The sequence below is a fragment of the Choristoneura fumiferana genome, chromosome 14 (assembly GCF_025370935.1).
Source record: "Choristoneura fumiferana chromosome 14, NRCan_CFum_1, whole genome shotgun sequence".
Lineage (NCBI taxonomy): Eukaryota > Metazoa > Arthropoda > Insecta > Lepidoptera > Tortricidae > Choristoneura > Choristoneura fumiferana.
Genome location: NC_133485.1, coordinates 12,987,828 through 13,005,797, shown reverse-complemented (window position 1 = coordinate 13,005,797; position 17,970 = coordinate 12,987,828). Strand labels below are relative to the sequence as shown.

General features: G+C 36.4%; 4 protein-coding genes across 4 annotated transcripts; 1 reads left to right on the top strand and 3 right to left on the bottom strand.

The window, feature by feature from the left end:
* Window positions 1-99: 99 nt before the first annotated feature.
* On the bottom strand, window positions 100-3,700 carry LOC141434666 (venom carboxylesterase-6-like). Its single transcript, XM_074097093.1, is given in 4 exon segments — window positions 100-235; window positions 238-338; window positions 1,861-3,209; window positions 3,423-3,700. Coding segments are annotated over 4 exon segments (1,773 nt in total). The 5' UTR covers window positions 3,621-3,700; the 3' UTR covers window positions 100-110.
* A 388-nt stretch (window positions 3,701-4,088) lies between these two features.
* On the bottom strand, window positions 4,089-6,425 carry LOC141435197 (juvenile hormone esterase-like). Its single transcript, XM_074097824.1, has 3 exons — window positions 6,135-6,425; window positions 4,592-5,946; window positions 4,089-4,326 (listed from the first exon to the last, which is right to left on the bottom strand). The coding sequence occupies exons 1-3, from the start codon at window positions 6,330-6,332 to the stop codon at window positions 4,128-4,130; spliced, it is 1,752 nt and encodes a 583-aa protein (XP_073953925.1). The 5' UTR covers window positions 6,333-6,425; the 3' UTR covers window positions 4,089-4,127.
* A 406-nt stretch (window positions 6,426-6,831) lies between these two features.
* LOC141435198 (juvenile hormone esterase-like) lies at window positions 6,832-8,899 on the bottom strand. The gene is made up of 3 exons (XM_074097825.1): window positions 8,783-8,899; window positions 7,354-8,687; window positions 6,832-7,120 (listed from the first exon to the last, which is right to left on the bottom strand). The coding sequence occupies exons 1-3, from the start codon at window positions 8,810-8,812 to the stop codon at window positions 6,910-6,912; spliced, it is 1,575 nt and encodes a 524-aa protein (XP_073953926.1). The 5' UTR covers window positions 8,813-8,899; the 3' UTR covers window positions 6,832-6,909.
* A 758-nt stretch (window positions 8,900-9,657) lies between these two features.
* On the top strand, window positions 9,658-12,290 carry LOC141434750 (juvenile hormone esterase-like). The gene is made up of 3 exons (XM_074097187.1): window positions 9,658-9,894; window positions 10,630-11,918; window positions 12,091-12,290. The coding sequence occupies exons 1-3, from the start codon at window positions 9,682-9,684 to the stop codon at window positions 12,287-12,289; spliced, it is 1,701 nt and encodes a 566-aa protein (XP_073953288.1). The 5' UTR covers window positions 9,658-9,681; the 3' UTR covers window position 12,290.
* The last annotated feature ends 5,680 nt before the right edge of the window (window positions 12,291-17,970 follow it).

The following is a 17,970-nucleotide window of genomic DNA, read 5'->3' as shown; positions in this document are numbered from 1 at the left end:
ACTTATTATTAATTAATAAGTAGGTAGGTACATTACCTATCTCGTTTGAAATATACAACGCGTTCTGCTAGTTAGAAAAGCAAATATTAAAATATCATGTACTTTTGTTTTTATAATTCTTCATGAATTGATTCGGGATCCTTAACAACGCCATGGATGGCCATTTCAGAGTACTTCTTTAAGAATTGTTCCCAGAAAATGCGTCTTTCTCCGAGAGGGTTCACCTTCATACGCGGCTTTTTGTTATGTGCAGATACTGGCTGTCTTCACTTTCCTTATTAACTGGCTCCCAGATTAAATCTTTCAGTGCAGAGTCCTTTTGTTTTGGAGTTGGGTTCCTGGAATGTTTAATTCAGTGAAATTACTTCGAAATCATGATAATGGCTTAATATATGTTGACTCATGATTTTTATTTGTGACAGGGACTACACTACTTACAATAATATTTGTACTGTACAAAAATAAGTAAACAAACAAAATTGACAAACATTAAGACTTATGAGAAAACATTAAAGACAAAAACATAAGTTTACTTATATACTTAGGTAATCGTAATATTACACGACATCAAGATTTACTTTATCTTTTATACTATGTCAATTACCCTAGAAGTAGATTTTAAAAATGTACCTACCCAGTGTGATGTTTGCGCGTTAAAGCAATCCTTTATTACTATAATATTTCTACAAATGCGGAAGTGAGTTTGTTCGTTTGTTTGTTTTACGCCTTAAGTAGTTACCTACTGAACTGATTGTCATGCAATTTTACAAGGTTCCCCTTGTTTACGCATATTTTTTTATGTCATAATTCTATTTTGCATAATCTGTTTACGCATAATAGTATTTGCGCCGAAACTCTTTACGCAGAATTCTTTTACGCATAACCAATGTAAGCCGAATGGGCTTTACGCATTATTTGCGAATTCTGAATATTTTTTAGGCAGAAAATGGCTTACGCATAAATTAGTTACGCAGAAAGTTACTTTCGCATATGTAATTTTACCGATATACTAGTCAGTATCCTTTAATACTCGTATCACAACAGAAACGATGGTTTTTCTCAACTTTGCTCAGTTTTTTATTACCTAAGCTTACTAACCTAATCCAATCCACTTATGTAGTATTTTTATAATGCGGGGACATGACTTTGACAAAGTCAACGTAGCCCCGCGCGGGGCTTCTATTTTTAATCTGAGGGACATAAGGTAATTAACGAACCTATCCAAGGTAAAAGGGGGGTAGATTATTGTTGTTTTTTAATGCGGGGGGCTCCGCCCCCCGAGCTCTCCTTTTATGACCGTGCCTTTTTTACTGTTCATTCCGTTACAAATACAATTCTAACCTAACCCAATTACCTATTTTTCTAGTCATAATTATATTGTTTTACCATTTACCGTTTTTATATTTACCATTACACTCATTAAGAAACTTACTAATTTATTTTCGTACATAGATTTGGACAGGATTTCGGGCTATCAAAATTCGGCTAAATTACATATATGCTAAACAATATGATGCATAATGAAATTCGGTCACGTTAATATTATGCTAATTTAATATTCGGGTAAGCAATCATTCGGCTTATAAAGAATTGTGCCGAACTAAAGTTCGGCAAGTTTAAAATTCGGCTTAAATAAATTATGCGAAATCTGTTATGAGTAATAAGTTTCGGACAAATTGTACCAAATAGATGTCACCCATTTTGCAATAATCATATTAGAAGATCCTCTTTTATCGGGAAAAAATAGTTATTCCTGATGATGCACGATAAAGAAATTCCTCGAATTCTAGTATGATTATAATTTTTAATTTGAATGCAGATCAACGTTACTACCTAACGTTGTTAAATTTTTCTACTTACCCGGTCTTAATGAAGTTTGTCCACATTCGCACCATTTTCTTCAACACTTTAATTTCAGTCTGCTCGCTCACCAGCTTTATCAGTTCATTATAATTTTTCTGAATCCTTTTACATAGATGCAGATAACATATCTCGTCTCCAACAGTGGCACCCCAGTTGCCCATGGAGTTTCTCGCTCTTCGAGCCATGAATTCACTGTTTTCATTTAGCATACCTCTGTAGTCGAACATGTAGTAAAACAAGGAAGATGACAAATCTTTAGAAAAACTTCTCACAGTGTAATCTAGGGCATAGTTGTGTAGCAAATCACTGACGTAAACAGCGTATTCTAAAATATTCCCGTAGTACAAGGTGCCGTCTTTTAAATAAAAATCTATTATCTCTTTCTCAACGTCTTTGTATATGGAGCTGTTACGATCAAATCTAAAACCAGCCCTTATTGGAAAATGAATTAAGAAGTCTCTTTCTGTTTGCTCTAATAAACGCGGCTCAAAAATATAATGTGAGACTAAATCCAATCCTTCTCTAGAGTTCATTCCAACTAAGATTGGAACATCGTTTATTACTTTACTATTTTCTGGTAGTGCTGTGAGTACAGCGTCCGGAGTATCAGTCTCGACAATGGGTGAGAATGGAAAAATGCTCATTTGATATTTAAGCATGTCTTCATTGTCAATTATATCGACTTGTTTCATAAAAACGATTTCTGCGTCTATTTTTTGCAGTTCCTCTAAAATGTGCCTAGTGTCATCAGTATTAATGTCAAATACTTCTGCAAGTTGCAAAGCTTTTTGCCTGGCACGTTTGGAAAAGTAAACAGCTTCAAAAGCAGTACCACTTTGCATTATGACCCCAGAAAATAAACCTTTGGCTTTTTCAGAGTACAGTAAAGTGTGTGCTAATGCTGCGCCTCCGCGGCTACCCATCAACGTCACTCGGTTCGGATCTCCACCGAACTGCTTTATGTTTTCTTTGATCCACTCTAAAGCTAAAATAAAATCTTTTAAGCCAGCATTAGGAGGTATCACGTCATCTTCGGTAGTAAGATACCCAAGAATATCAACTCGATAGCTAACTGTGACAACTATAACTTCTTCCTCAAGGAAAAAATCGGGAGAGTAGGTGTCAGTGCTATTGAATCCAGTCCTGAAATTGTCATTGTAGTCAAATACCACAACTGGGGCGGTGCCTTGGAGGGAGGGCGTGAAGATATTGAGATAAAGACAGTCCTCAGACCCTGATAAGCCTCTGGGTTCGCCGTTCCGTCCTCTTGAATTGTATTGCATACATGTAGGTTTCTTGATGTGTCCTTCATAAGTACCTTGCCATCCTTGATGTGATTTTGGAGGCTGAAATGCAAGACGTAAGCTATTTCGTAACAAATTCACAGTAAAGTATGCGTAAAAATGTTAGTTATTGCTTAAAAAATAAACAACAATTAAGAATAACTATTATTATTAGAACTGCGGCCCAAGCTCTCTTATTTTCAGAGGAGGCCTGTGCCAGTGGAACATATCTAGGCCGAGTTAATCAAAGAAATATGTTTTTTATTTAATACTCACCATGAATCTTAAGGCGCCAACTGGTGGTTCAGCGTAAGGAATACCCTTAAAGGCATTATAATATTGTTGTTTTAAAAACGTTTTATCTTCAGTCCCCAACAGCACTCCTTGTTTCAAAGTAACTTTTACATTAACATCGCTAATACAAGAATCAAAAATTAATAAAATCACAAGCAAACACAAAAAAATCTTTGACATCTTTACAAATTTTAATTTACCTTTTTTTAAACTTAGTGAGATTGACAAATCATCGTCGGTGATATGTTGTACTACACCGATAAGAATGGCTAACGTGTACCTAATTTATCTAATTGATAACAAATTATAAATCGCGGTTAGTACCGATTGGCCGTTCAAGAATTATAAAATCTGATTAAAAATTTGATTTTAATTTTTTTCGCAAGAAGTAATACTGTCAGAGGTAAATCTATTTTTTCCCGTATTTTCTGCTAAAGCTTCATTTTTTAACAAGGAACTAAATATGTTTTATATTTAAGTAATCCTGCTAAATTGGCTAAGAATACTAAGAATAGAACCTGGAATATCAAGTTAAGCGAAAAATTTACCGGATCAAACAGGAAATGGAAAATTTTGTACCTATTTTTTTATTAAGAGACTAATTGATAAAGTATGATCGAAGGATAAAGTAATGAAAATAACCGAGACTTATATTAAAATTGTGTAATGTAATAATCTTATAACTACTTATAGTTCGTCTTTAATATCGTACACTACTCCATCGACAGCCATTTCCCCGTACTTGGCCATCCAGTCGTCCCAGAAATGTATTTTGTCATCATACAGCCGTTCCTTCATTTCCAGCTCATCGTTAATCACTAGGCATTCCTTCTTCTCCTTTGTGGCTGCCTTCCATATAAATTCTTCTTCAGGAGGAGTGGGGTTACTGTGAAGTGTAATAAAAACTGTTAGATAAACATAACTAGTCACTTTGTATCGATATTTTTATCAAGTTTTATATTCGTTTATATGTATTGGCTGCGAATTACACTACTCATTACTAACACAATACACATAACTTGTTACGTATATTGTGTTACTAATACTAAAGTTTGTAACTTCATAATCATTAATTTATTAAATTAATTTACCACAACGGCTGAAGTAACGGCAGTATACTACTTATTCTAATAACGATTTTCATATATTACCCGGTCTTTGCGAAGTTTGTCCATAATTTCACCATTTTCCATAAAACTTTTATTTCCTCTGAATCTTCATCTTGCAGCGCCTTTTTGTAAGTTTTCCTAATTCCATTGCAAACAAACAAGTAACAAAGCTCGTCACCAAGGGAGGCACCCCAGGTACCATCAATAGACATAGCATTTTCAAGACTGAGTTTCTTTCTCCAATTGAGTTCTCCGCTGTAGTCAAACATATAGTAAAACACATGGCTGCTAGATGAATTTGTGTACTTTCTAACAGTGTAGTCTATGGGGTAAAAGGACATTACGTCGCCTATATATGTAATGTACTCTCCTGGTTTACTAATTTTAATGTAACTCTCATCAAAATAAAAGTCTTTGATATCTTCAACTGCCTGACCATAAACTTGGTCGTGTATTTTAAAATGATAGTTTGTTCTTATAGGAAATAGTACAAGGAAGTCTCTGTCAGCAAATGTAAGGTACTGAGGTTTATGGAGGTATCTCTCTGTTACTTCTATTGCTTCTCGAGAGTTGAATCCAATCATGACCGGCACATCTATTTCAATCAATATATTTTCTGGATATTCAGTAATGACGGCGTCCGGATGATCATGTTCAATGACTGGTCCAAACGGAGGGATGCCTCTTTGGATGGCTCTCGCTTCATCTGCATGGACAGCCAGGGGTTCGGACTCCGCAATCTTTGCAGCAGAATATTCAGCAAATCGTTTTAGTAAGTAGGAGCTAGTGGCTGCTTCTTCCTCCAGCACTTTCGATAGTTCAATAGCTTTTCCACGAGAGTTCTTATTAAAATACATAGAGTTCCAAGATGTCCCACTTTGCATGATAACACCACTGAACAATCCTTTTGCTTTTGGTGAAAGTAACAAAATATCAACTAGAGCACCACCACTCTGACTTCCCATTAAAGTCACACGTTTTGAATCACCTCCAAAGTAATTAATATTTTCTTTAATCCATTTAAGGGCTAAAATAGCGTCTCTCAGTCCATTGTTGCCTGGCAATAAGTCATCTTCAAAAGATAAGAATCCAAAAACACCAAGTCTGTGGTGTACATGCACCAGAATTACATCTTCGTGCATGAAGAAGTCCGGTCCATAGTCTTTGGTTCCATTAAAGGAAACCCTGAAGTGTTCGTTATAGAAAAATACAATGACAGGTAAGTGTAGATTCGGAGCTGGTGGTTTAGGGGTATAAATGTTGAGATTGAGGCAGTCTTCATCGCCGCAGAAACCATCATTTTTGATTCGTCTAACGGGAATATTGGATTGAGCGCAATGTTTTTTTTCTTTCTTGGCGTCTAATACGTCATCCCAGCCGGGGTGAGGCTCTGGAGGCTGAAACATTCGATATATTCAATGAGCGTACCTATCAAATTTTCCCAAACTCGGATAAACAAATGAATGATGAGATAAAATTCTGTTAGCACTCAGGCATCTCGAGAATAAAGCGCTTGCACGACCGAATCAGATAGGGCCTGTTTTTTTAGGGGAGTATGTTTAGGTAAATGCCTTTTTTCACTTACCATAAATCTGAGGGCGCCGACAGGTGGTTTAGCATACGGAATGCCCGCGAAAGCATAGTACTTTTCATTCTGCAATATAGACGGTACTTCCCTTCCTTCCAACTTACCGGAATTGGTATTTACAACTAAACTGCCACCAATTTTATTTACGAAATACAAAATTGCAATGCAATAAACTAGATGTCTTTTATGTATCATGATAGAGCCAGCTGTCAATTTTGTAAGTATTAAATATTGATATCATTACGAGTATAGTTGTTTGAGTACTGACGTGGCCCGTAGATACGTGTGAGTTAATCTTTGCGTTACGCTTACTTGTTTAATCTGAGCGATAATAGATTTAATCGATATCGAAGCATTTGGAAATTCGGCAGAGTCATATTGAGAAGTTTATGTATGTTCTTGCTTGTTTGAAGTTGTAACAAATCAAAAATACCAAACCAAACGATTTAAGTCACTTTAAAACGAATTACAATTCAGTTTAATTTGTTTTGGTCAACTTGATTTTTTTCTAGTGTTAATGCTACCAATTTACTAATTATTTATGTCGTGTATATTTGCGGCTTACAGGCTTACATATATTTTAAACCAGTGTAGCTCTCAAATATACAAACATTACGGACAGATAATTGCAGTGATGTTTACTCACGCTATCTAGTTGTTTATTTAATTTTATTGGTTTGTATTATACTAAATAATCACTATAAACCGTTACTTCGTGAACAATATTTATCATAAAAAGCAAAACTTTCATTGACATAATAAAACAATCGCGTCAGAGTTCGTCTTTATTTGCCGCTTCGGAAATGACTCCGTTCACAGCTCTCCGCCCCCATTTCTGGAGGAATTGGTCCCAGAATCGGAATCGGGTATTGATTGGGTTACGTCTCACTTCAAATTGTTTGCCAATGTAGAGATATTCTTTTGTTTCAGTGTTGTACCGGGGCCAGTTGAAGCTTTCCGTCGCGTCCTTTGGTGTTGGATGTCTGCAAATGACACATAATTAGAATAAATCATATCGGGAGCCCTAAAACTTTCTGGCCGAATAGAAAAGACGATTTAATGAGATGGAAAGTTTTGAAGCTTCCAGAAAGCCGTACTTTAAGTAAATGCTTCTGAAATATAATTTCCATTTTATTTTTGTATGTTAGAACGTTGTGGGTGAGTTGTTTATACTTTAATTACTTAAGCGAGAGAGCTGAGAAGAAGAATCACTTACCCGTATTTCGCGAAATTACTCCACATTGTCACCAACCCCCTCGAGATCTCGTATTCTTCTGATTGTTGTCGAAAATACTTCTTATATTTAGCCTTTAAGCTAGGACACACGAACAGGTAACACAACTCGTCCCCGGCGGCGGCACCCCACGTCCCCTCCTGAACGGCCGTCAGCTTCAATAAATTATTTTTATTCTCACTCAATTCGCTGTAATAGTCAAATTGGTAATAAAACACCGAACTCGAAGATATATTCGCGTATTTTCCTGCCATGGCGTCGACAGCGTACGCGGTTAGCACGTCTCCCATGTAAGTCACGTACTCTGGCACACTACTAATCTTAACTTTACCGCCGGGGAAGTAAAATTTCTTTACATCTTTCACCGCGTCGTAATAGCGACTGCCGAGAGGATCGAATTTATAACCAAGTCGCAGCGGCATCAGCAAAGGAAAGTCTTTCTCGAGAAAACTCAAATACTTCGGCTCGATGAGATACTGGAGAGATGCTTCCAAACCCTCGCGGGAGTTATATCCAATCATAACAGGCATGCTTGTTTTATTGGCGCGCTCCGGGTACTCGGTCACTAGACCATTCGGACGCGTTTCCACTACTGGTCCGAACGTAAGCGAACTTCTTTGATTCTCTTTGGAATAATCTTTAGGATTGGCAGCAGTTTCTTGACCTAGCAAATCCGCAGGGGAAATTTCATTGAGTGCCTCCAAAACATGATTCGCGCTGCTATAACTTCTTCCTAACAGCTCAGCTAGTCTAAATGCCCTCTCTTGTGAGTTTTCCTGTAGGTACATAGTGCTCCACGCTGTGCCACTTTGCAAGATAGCTGAATGAAATAATTCGTTTGCACGAGAGTGTATGAGTAGGTCGATCGCTGCCGCGCCGCCCTGCGACCCCATCAAAGTAATTCGTTTAGGATCACCTCCGAAGTATATTGCATTATTTTTTACCCATTCTAAGGCTACGACGATGTCTTTTAATCCTGCGTTTCCAGGAACAATCTCATCTTCCAGTGAAAGGAATCCGAACAAAGACAACCGATGATTTATTGTGACAATCGCGACATCGTCTTCGATGAAAAAATCGGGCCGGTAATCTCTGTTATTGTATGAATACCTGAATTGCGTATTGTGTAGGAATATAATAATAGCGTTCTTGTTCTGATGTAATGACGGCGTGAAAATATCGAGGTAGAGGCAATCTTCGGCTCCATAATGCTTGAAGGGTTGCCCTTTTTTGACATCGTTGCTAAATTGAAAGCAGGGCTGCTTTGCTCTTGTAGCATTCAGGACGTTATTCCACGGTTTGATGGGTTGCGGGGGCTGTAATTAAAAAAAGTCAAGGTGTAATTTCTGAATGTTACAGTTCACAGTACTCGAAGTTTTAGTTTTACTAAAAGCACAAACAAACATCGTACCGTAAACCTTAAACTGTTGACTGGCGGCATTGCATAGGGAATCCCTAAAAAGCCGTAGTATTCAACATCTTTCAATAAAGTCCTTATAACTTTGCCCGCTACCTCACCATGAGTAGTTTCCACTAAAGGTTGCACAGCGTATACACTGACGACGAGAAAACAAAAAACGTTAAATTGAAGTGAACACAACATCGTCGACGTAAAGTGACAAAATGTTTTGCAAGTAATCAAGTATTAACTAAACGGAAGATATCTGGCCGTTATTATCAAAATTAATCTTTATGACTGCCGTAAAGCTTGGCAAAATAATCACTCCTCGTTTGTAATTTCCTTCTTGGTCAACATATAAATAATATCAAGTTATTAATTTGATAATATATTTACCATTTGTCGGAAATAATTGTTCTATTTAGGGGCTGTTTCACCATCCATTGATTAGTGTTAACTGACGGTTAAATGTGATGCCGTCTCCGTCTATTCGAACAAAACAAATAGAGACGGCATCACATTTAACCGTCAGTTAACACTAATCAATGGATGTTGAAACAGCCCCTTAAAGTACCTAATATCGTTATATCTTTTATTTATATTAGACAAAAATCTTCCTCACCGTCTTCTACTATGTAGTTTCACTATTTTATTTAAGTAAATGAAAGTTTTCATAATGTCTTATTTCTCGATTTTCAACTCTTTAGCCAAGAAAATAAATTTTCAGGCGGTATGACAGGTTGTTATGTTATGAACTCCACAGTTCAATATTTAGAAAATACTGCTACGCTTTTTAATATAGTTTACTTAGGCTATATGACGCATCTTTTCGTCGAAGTAGAGAATATTCGAAGTTCATTCAGTAACCTTTATCTTGCCTTGTGAATAATTATGTATTTTTTGTTAAAACAATGCTATATCTTATAGCAAAATCTTTACGAATAATTTTGTATTTAAATTTTTTCTCGATGTTTGTTAGAAGTTGTGGTGAGGACGTTGTTTTCCATTCAGAGGGAGTCGTGATTATCGGAAGGAAACTGTTAACTTTGTTTGACAACAAACCGTTTGCTGCCTTTTGGAATATACCTTACGCCAAGCCTCCAACCGGACTTTTTCGATTTAAGGTGTGTTATAAACTTTGAATCAAACATCTACGTAGGTATTTGAATAAATTATTTGAGTACAAGAAAAAATCATCATCATCATCATCCCAGCCTATGTACGTCCCACTGATGGGCTCAGGGCCTCCTCTCAGAATGAGAGGGCTTGGACCGTAGTTCGCACGCGGGCCCAGTGCGGATGGGGAACTAAATTAACTTAACAAAAATAATTAGCATAATTATATTTTTTGCCGTCAAGTTCTTTTTGATTTTGATATATTTACGTTTCCATACCATAGTTAATTTCTGGTCTCCAGTGACCTTAGGGCTGAATCTTACCTCTCCCAAAGACCAAAAGCAGTTCAGAGAGGTAATGCTGCCAGCTTATTGGGGTCATCGCCTGTAGCAGAAAATCTTAAAGATGTATACTTTGTAGTTTTCGTTTATCTAATTTAATAACGGTTTTTTATTTGTAAGTAGGTTAGTTTTAATTTAATTTTAATTTTTGTATATAGTTCTTTTTTTTTAAGTTAAATCATTTTAAGTTATTGTTAGAAAGTTATTATAAATAAATGGTATTTTACCTGAAAAAAATAATTAATAACTTGTCCTTTTTATTATAATCTTTAAATTGTTATTTATAAAATCTTTAACGTAGAAATAGGTACTTTTTTTTTTAAATTATGAATACTTTTGAATTTATGATACTTTGTGGATTAAAAATAATATTTTTATACTTAATTGAAACTTTAATTTCAGCCGCCAAAAATGCAAGACGCATTCAGTTGTAACAGTTGCAACTTTAGCACACATATCAATGATACGCGTTGGTCCACACTCGAAGATGATTGCCTACGCCTCAGCGTGTATTCACCACTTTCACAAAACAAAAGCACCTACTATCCAGTAATGGTTTGGCTGCATGAATCTTCTGACTTCCAAAGACCAGACTTCCTTATTAACGAAGGCGTTGTCGTAGTTACTGTGTCATATCGAACCGATATCTTAGGGTTTTTGAACACTGAAGATGAATTTGCTCCAGGTAACATGGGAGCTAAGGATATTTTATTAGCTCTTAAATGGGTGCGAGATAATATCAATAAATTTAATGGGGACTCAAGTACAGTTACTGTGCTAGGATCAGGCAAAGCGGCAACATTAGTAGCGTCGTTACTAATATCAAGTGCAGCGGACGATCTGTACAAAAGAGTCATAATTCAAAGTGGCAGTGCGCTTTCACCAGCCGACTACCGAAGCTATAGTTTTGAAATTGCCAATAAATTGTACAGGAATTTGAACGGGCCTTTTGATAAATTAAATCGGACCAAACTATATGAACTTCTCATTAATGCGTCGAGCAAAGATTTGATGTCGGCCTCTCAAGATCTGTTTGACAGCACCGAAGTCAGGGACAATCAGCGTCTAATCAATTCCTTTGGACCTACTATCGAGAAAGTAAAAAAACATTCATTCGTACATAAATTGCCTCTTAATGTATACAAAAGCCGTATGACGAATAACATCGCCGACGTAATGATAGGGTACACGAACTTGGAATCTCTTCACAAATTGAAAGGCTTAGTTGAAAACAGAAAGCTTCTGAAGTATTTAAATTACAATTTCCAATATTTGGTGCCCTTCGAAGGAGCGGTGGATGAATACAGCTCGAAGAGATACAGAAAGATCCTTAGGAAAATAATGGAGTTTTATTTTGTGAATGGGACGATCGGGGAGCGAAGTTTGCGGCGGTACGCGAAATACGTGTCAGACCAAGTTATTTATCCGTTGATTCGGCAAGCGCGATTACACGCCGAAGTGTCGTGTAGCAAAGTTTACTTATACAGGTTCGCATACAGAGGTACGCTGAACGCGGGCTGGCATTCTTCGGTAGGAGATTTGAATTTGTCGGGCGCGACGCTAGGGGATGAAATCTGCTACCTATTCAAATGTAAATTGCCAAATGACGTTTACAATAGAGCTGCGGCTTCTAATGAAAGGCACTTCATTAAGAAAATCGCGAGGTTATGGACGAATTTTGCTAAATACGGGTAAGAAATGTATGAATTAATTTGATCAGTTATTTTAGGATATTGGTAAAATTCCATATTTTGGTAATAAAGAAGCCAATTGGCTACTAATTACTCAATTCAGTTATTCAATTTGAAAAGTTATATTTGGAAATCCGTTGTAAGTTGCAGACTAATTACTTCTTTTTTTCAGCAATCCAACGCCAGAAGACGATGATCAATATCTAGGTAATCTTCGCTGGGATCCATTGGTAAATCAATTTCCTCTTCAAGCTTTGAATATAGGGAAAAAATTAAAAATGGTTAAAATACCAGAAAACAACCGAGTGAAGTTTTGGGATGAACTGCAACACGAGTATTACCCGGAAAAGGAATGGAAAGTCGAATTATAGAGTGATCAACAACTGAAACTAAAATATTTTGTAAAACTTTTTTTTATATTATATGATAACATAAGAAAAAGGTCCTAAATTAGTACTTGATAGGTAGAATTAGAATTAATTTTGCTCAATCATGCGATATTTCGTTGGTTAAGAACGTTTTGTCAATTCCATAGAATAATATTACATTTTAACAGTTATAAAGTAAGTAACATTAATTATCAATTGTGAGATGTAATTTTTTTTCTGGGTAGTTAATGTTTTGCCCTATGGCCCCTTAATGTGACAAATTTGTACGTTACCCGTCTCAATAAAAAAAAAGGTAAGTAACAAAAGTACGGGAAAACACTAAATCAGTATTGAAAACGAAAAACACATAATACTTGAACATTCAAAAACAAAAAATATCTGTCAAAATGTTAGTCGGCGGCATAGTTCCCAGAAGATATGGACAGGCAGGGTTTCCGCGCTGAATGACCAGGCTCAAATGTTGGTGGAAATAGCTGCCTGCCTTCTGGTTATATTATATTTTTCTAGCTTTATCCTTGTTAAAACGTCACTTTGTTTAGTTTACATTTTTAGCAAGACCGCAGTTTCCGTGTTTCCCAGTTCATTTTCTAAGCCTGAATTATGAGTTCATGCTAGCCCCTCTGGCCGTCAAAAGATCGAAGTTAACTCCTGCCACATTCGCTTGCCGGTAATTAATGGTCCGCCGAACGGTAATTTGCTAAAAGCCCTTTTATGGGGCATATAGTGAAAGCTTCTTTTTACAGCGGAAATTATGTGGATCAACTAATAACAACTACGTACATGATTTACCGAAGGAGAGCGGTGGTTATCAGAAGTAGTTATCCGCTCTTGATACATTTTTTAATGTTTATAAAAATATTATTTGGTATAAAAGATGTTTCTTACCCAAGTTTTGCACATATTTTTATTTCCATCGAAACTGATTATCTATTTGGGCATTTTCACAAACCTTTACTTTTACCTTTTTTTTCTTTTCAAATTTGGGAAAAATATGGTTTTTCCTACTCAGAATCAAGAGCACAATCGATTCAGATAGTTTAAAAAAATGACAGTTTCGTGACGTTTTTTTTCATACACTCAGTATGGGCGTCACAATTTTTTTTTTGTAAAAAACAGTTTTACAGATTTTATGATATTTTGCAAATTTTCATTTGAATTATATGAATAAACTGCTAGAATAGAACCTGCAAAAACTGTAGGTCTGAACCTATAAAAAATTGATATTATGCCAGTAAAAAAATTCCCTTCCCTTTTCAGTAAAAAGGGTATTTAAATTTTTAATCGTTTAATCAGTGACTGAACTCCCCAGTTTATTTAAAGTAAATTAATTGGGTTCTAAACTTGACCATTTAGTTGCGGTTATAACATTACATTGTGTCATATCTGCATGTAAAGAAATTAGTTAGTCACTAAAAGGTAGCTTTGATAGAATTACTTACTTTAGCTCTAGAACGATTTACAATAAGAGCTTTGATTGAACTAGCATGATAGTTTGCGTTTGCAAGAAGCGAAAGTTACGTTTTACCGTTCCATCCATCGCATTTCCTTTATGTTGTATGAATCTTCATTTTTCGCTTTCTCATGCATCCAGTCAGCGAACCGACAACTATGTTTGTATTATAATAAACTATTTTATATTTCAACGTAACAAAGTCAAATTTGTTTGCGGTTATAAAATGTCAAAACAGTAGAATTGGTTTTGATTTATTTAATGTGGTTTGTATTAATTTAACTGTGGTACTATAAGCAGGGTGTGGTGCTCTCTTTATTGTTTTAATTCAAGCAATATTTGCGAACAAACTTTAATACGTATCTTATTATTATTTTACATCGACAAGAAACCAAATACCCCTCTTGATATTACACCGACATTATGAGCTATATTGTCCGAACCAATAGGTCCGAACGCATACGTCAAGTAGGAATTTTAGGGCCATAAGATTTCTATAGACACAGGGAAATTAAGTGAGATGTAAAATTTAATGACCCATAACCCGACAGATTCAAAATGGCGTTTTATGACGTCACCGTATTTATGGCACGGCAGCGCGAATTGATTTCCGTAAACGTTTATTACCGATAGTAAAGTTGCGGCAAATAGACGCTTGAAGCTGATGGGCTTTACCAATATAATTATCCAGAACACGATTATTATACATAGATAGATAGAAACTTTATTTACCAACAGCATACAAAGCTCAAAGTACAATAGAACTTTCAAAATTATACTAACGTAAACCGTATTAAAAATAGAGCGCACCGTGATTCCTTTTTCATAGATACGAGTAGGTAATCTACACTAGTCAAGGGTGGTTCATATTCGACCTAATTTATGCCTTCATGTAATTTGCCCCTTACATTAATAGTAGCCCTCGTCAAAAGACTTATTTTTGTAGCCAAATCTGTGAAAATACATATGAAAGTGATGAATAATTTGGTGAATTTGGAATGCGAGTTGCGAAAATTATCATTCAAATGCGATTGGAGCTTTGCAGCAATACATACGACGACATATATTACGATTATACGATTTCCAGTAAAAAACAATCCAGAGTTATAGATATTTTAACAAGGTGTGAACATTTCTGTACTGTATTGAAGATAATAGCGGGCTCTACATAACTACAAATTTTCCAAGTATCTAAGCAAATTAAGATTGGTTTTTTGGAATCTTTTTGTATTTTTTATTTCAATTCCAAATTTTTACTTTTACGGTCATCCCGTAAAACCTAAATTAATTTAGGAATTAAAATTTGGAATTGAAATAAAAATACAAAAAGATTCCAAAAAACCAATCTTAATTTGATTGCTTAGTAACGACATCTCTTGTCCGGGTGAGCGGTTAGTTCCAATGGAGTGCCGAAAAAAGTTTCTCGATGAGGGCTACGGTATAGATGTCGCTAGCGTCACTGCTTAAGTGGCTAACATAAGAAACAAACAAGCTGAGATATGAGGTGCATAGGGGAAATTCGTGTCTGTACCGTTGACCATCAGTGGTGTAGCGGTATAGCACGCGGTACGGAATACCGAGGACCTGTGTTCGATTCCCAGTGATGGTCTTATTTTTCTGGTTTTTCTGTGCATCTATATTTCAGTTTGTATTTTCTATCTAAGCAAAGTTTTTAAAAGAGGTGTAGATTTTTTTTTGCATTTCTGGTCCTAAAATATTATATTGTTGAGTTTCTGCCGGATTAATTACATTCGAGAAATAAGAATCGCCAGCGCGCTAAAAACTGAAGAAACAAAATCTACTCTTAGAAAGAGTTCGCATTTATAATATTATTATTAGTTATATTATAGTCAAAAGACGTGACAGATGGAAGGACGAACGGATAATCATTGTAGCCTCATTATTAGGGTCCTGTTGGCATTCTCTGCCGCGCTGGTAGCCCGTAGACTTGAGACTCTTTATTTACTTACTTTTGATATTTTTATTGGGTTTAAGTTTGTTTGTATAGTTGACTAAAATAATAGGAAATACAGATATAAAGAACAATGTACTTTCATCGGGAAAAGTCGGATTTCAATCGGAATACGACGGCAGTCCAAGTGTCAATCAATTATTGTAATAAATTAGTGACATTTTGATATCCATTATTCTGGAACTTTATTATTTAGTGTGAAATACCAAAACTACGATTCAAGGTCGCTCAGCGGGCTATGGAGAGAGCAATGCTAGTGGTTTCTTTGAAGGATAAAATCCGAAATCACATAATTCGACAAAGAACGAAAGTCACCGACGTTGCTCAGAGAATTACTTAGTTCGTTGAAGTGGCGTTGGGCTGGCCACATCTGTCGCAGGACCGATGAACGGTGGAGCAGACGAGTCCTCGAATGGAGACCACGGACGGGAAAACGTAGTGTAGGGCGTCCTGAGGCACGGTGGACGGATGACCTTAAGAGGATCGCTGGCGGCGGATGGATGCGAGGGGCTGAAGACAGAGTGTTGTGGCGCGCCATGGAAGAGGCCTATGTCCAGCAGTGGACTGCTGTGGGCTGATGATGATGATGATGATGATCAAAACGACTGTACGATGGAAACTGAAGCTAATTGAGAGAGCACGATAAATACGAACATTTTCGATAAAATAGAATGGAAAAGCAATATATATGTAGGTACTTTGTAAATCTATTACTCGTATCTATAGGTGTCTGCATTCAAACTGTGAACATACGAGTAATCATAGACTAACTTTATGATTATGATTAAATTTATTCAGTATGTACCTACTGCTGTGCTAACGGTACTTTCGAATGGTAAACTCATCGCGGTTTTATAATAAACTAGCTTTTGCCCGCGGCTCCGCCCGCGTGGTATTCGGTTATCGCGCGCTGTTCCCTCGGGAACTGTGCATTTTTCCGGGATAAAAAGTAGCCTATGTCACTCTCGGGCCCATAAACTATCTCTATGCCAAATCACGTCGATCCGTCGCTCCATTACAGCGTGAAAGACGGACAAACACACAAACACACTTTCGCATTTATAATATTAGTATGGATATATATGGTTTTATGAAGGAATTTATATTAGCGGGCTGTTTTACGCAAATTGTAGTCTTATTACACCCATTTTGTGTGATCGGCTCTAGGCACTACACTTGCCAGATTCCCGGAGGAAACTTTGCAAACGTTGCCGACGACTTCCTAGAAGTGGAACGGTTGCATGAATAAATAAAATATATTTGTGTAAATTTGGTATGTATTCCGCATGCAGAGCTTAAATTTACGATCATATTACTATTCGTATTTTATTGACCTGTTGAATATAATATTTTATGACCCACCCGACCCGGCACTGAAGAATATATGAAACACTTACGATGAATTTGTATCGTGCTTGTGGGTGATAGTATTAAAAGTAACTTAGTTTTGAAAATTTACTCAGTTGCTATACACGAACTTAGAAAGAAATAAAGAAAGAAATCACAGACAACCTTCGAAATAAGAAAAATAAATTAAAGTTTATGCATGTCACGAAATGGTCCCAAATCAGCAAAAACTGCCGGTCTTGCGAACGGCACCGTTCTTTTTTTGGGACTATCCAACTTAGTCTAGTTTTGTGCCAAACGTGCACATGGTTCCAATCACAATATCTGTTTCTATTTCTATCTGTCAAATAGTAGAAAATGTCAGTAGAAAGAGATAGTGAATACGACTGTAATAAGTAACTATATTAGTGAACCCAAAATGTAGTCAAGAGCGAGGGCGTACCCAGCTTCTGGCTCAGGGGGAGAGACACATTTTTTAGGTCGGACCCCCCGCGCTATCTTTGTCATACACACGTGCAGCTTGCGAGGTTTTTCAAAAGTTAACTCATAATTCATATTGCCAGTATCATTGTGGTCAGTATAAACTTTTCAGGGGAGAGGGGCAGCTACCCTCCCTGCTCCTCCTCTGGGTACGCCCATGTTCAAGAGTAATACCATTACTGTAATGTTAATGGGTCATTGATCTGTTAGAGTTATGTAGAATGTAGAACCTATGTCCCGTTTCTATTATTCTCGAATATAGTCAAGTGCAAAAATAAGTATCTATTCGAACCACTCAAAAATATGTTACTACGGCCTTATTGCGTCGGAATAAGAGTCTGTGGCACTTATATTTGAAACTTCGAATAAGTTCATATTTTTACACTTCACTGTACCTACCTAAATATTAGCGTT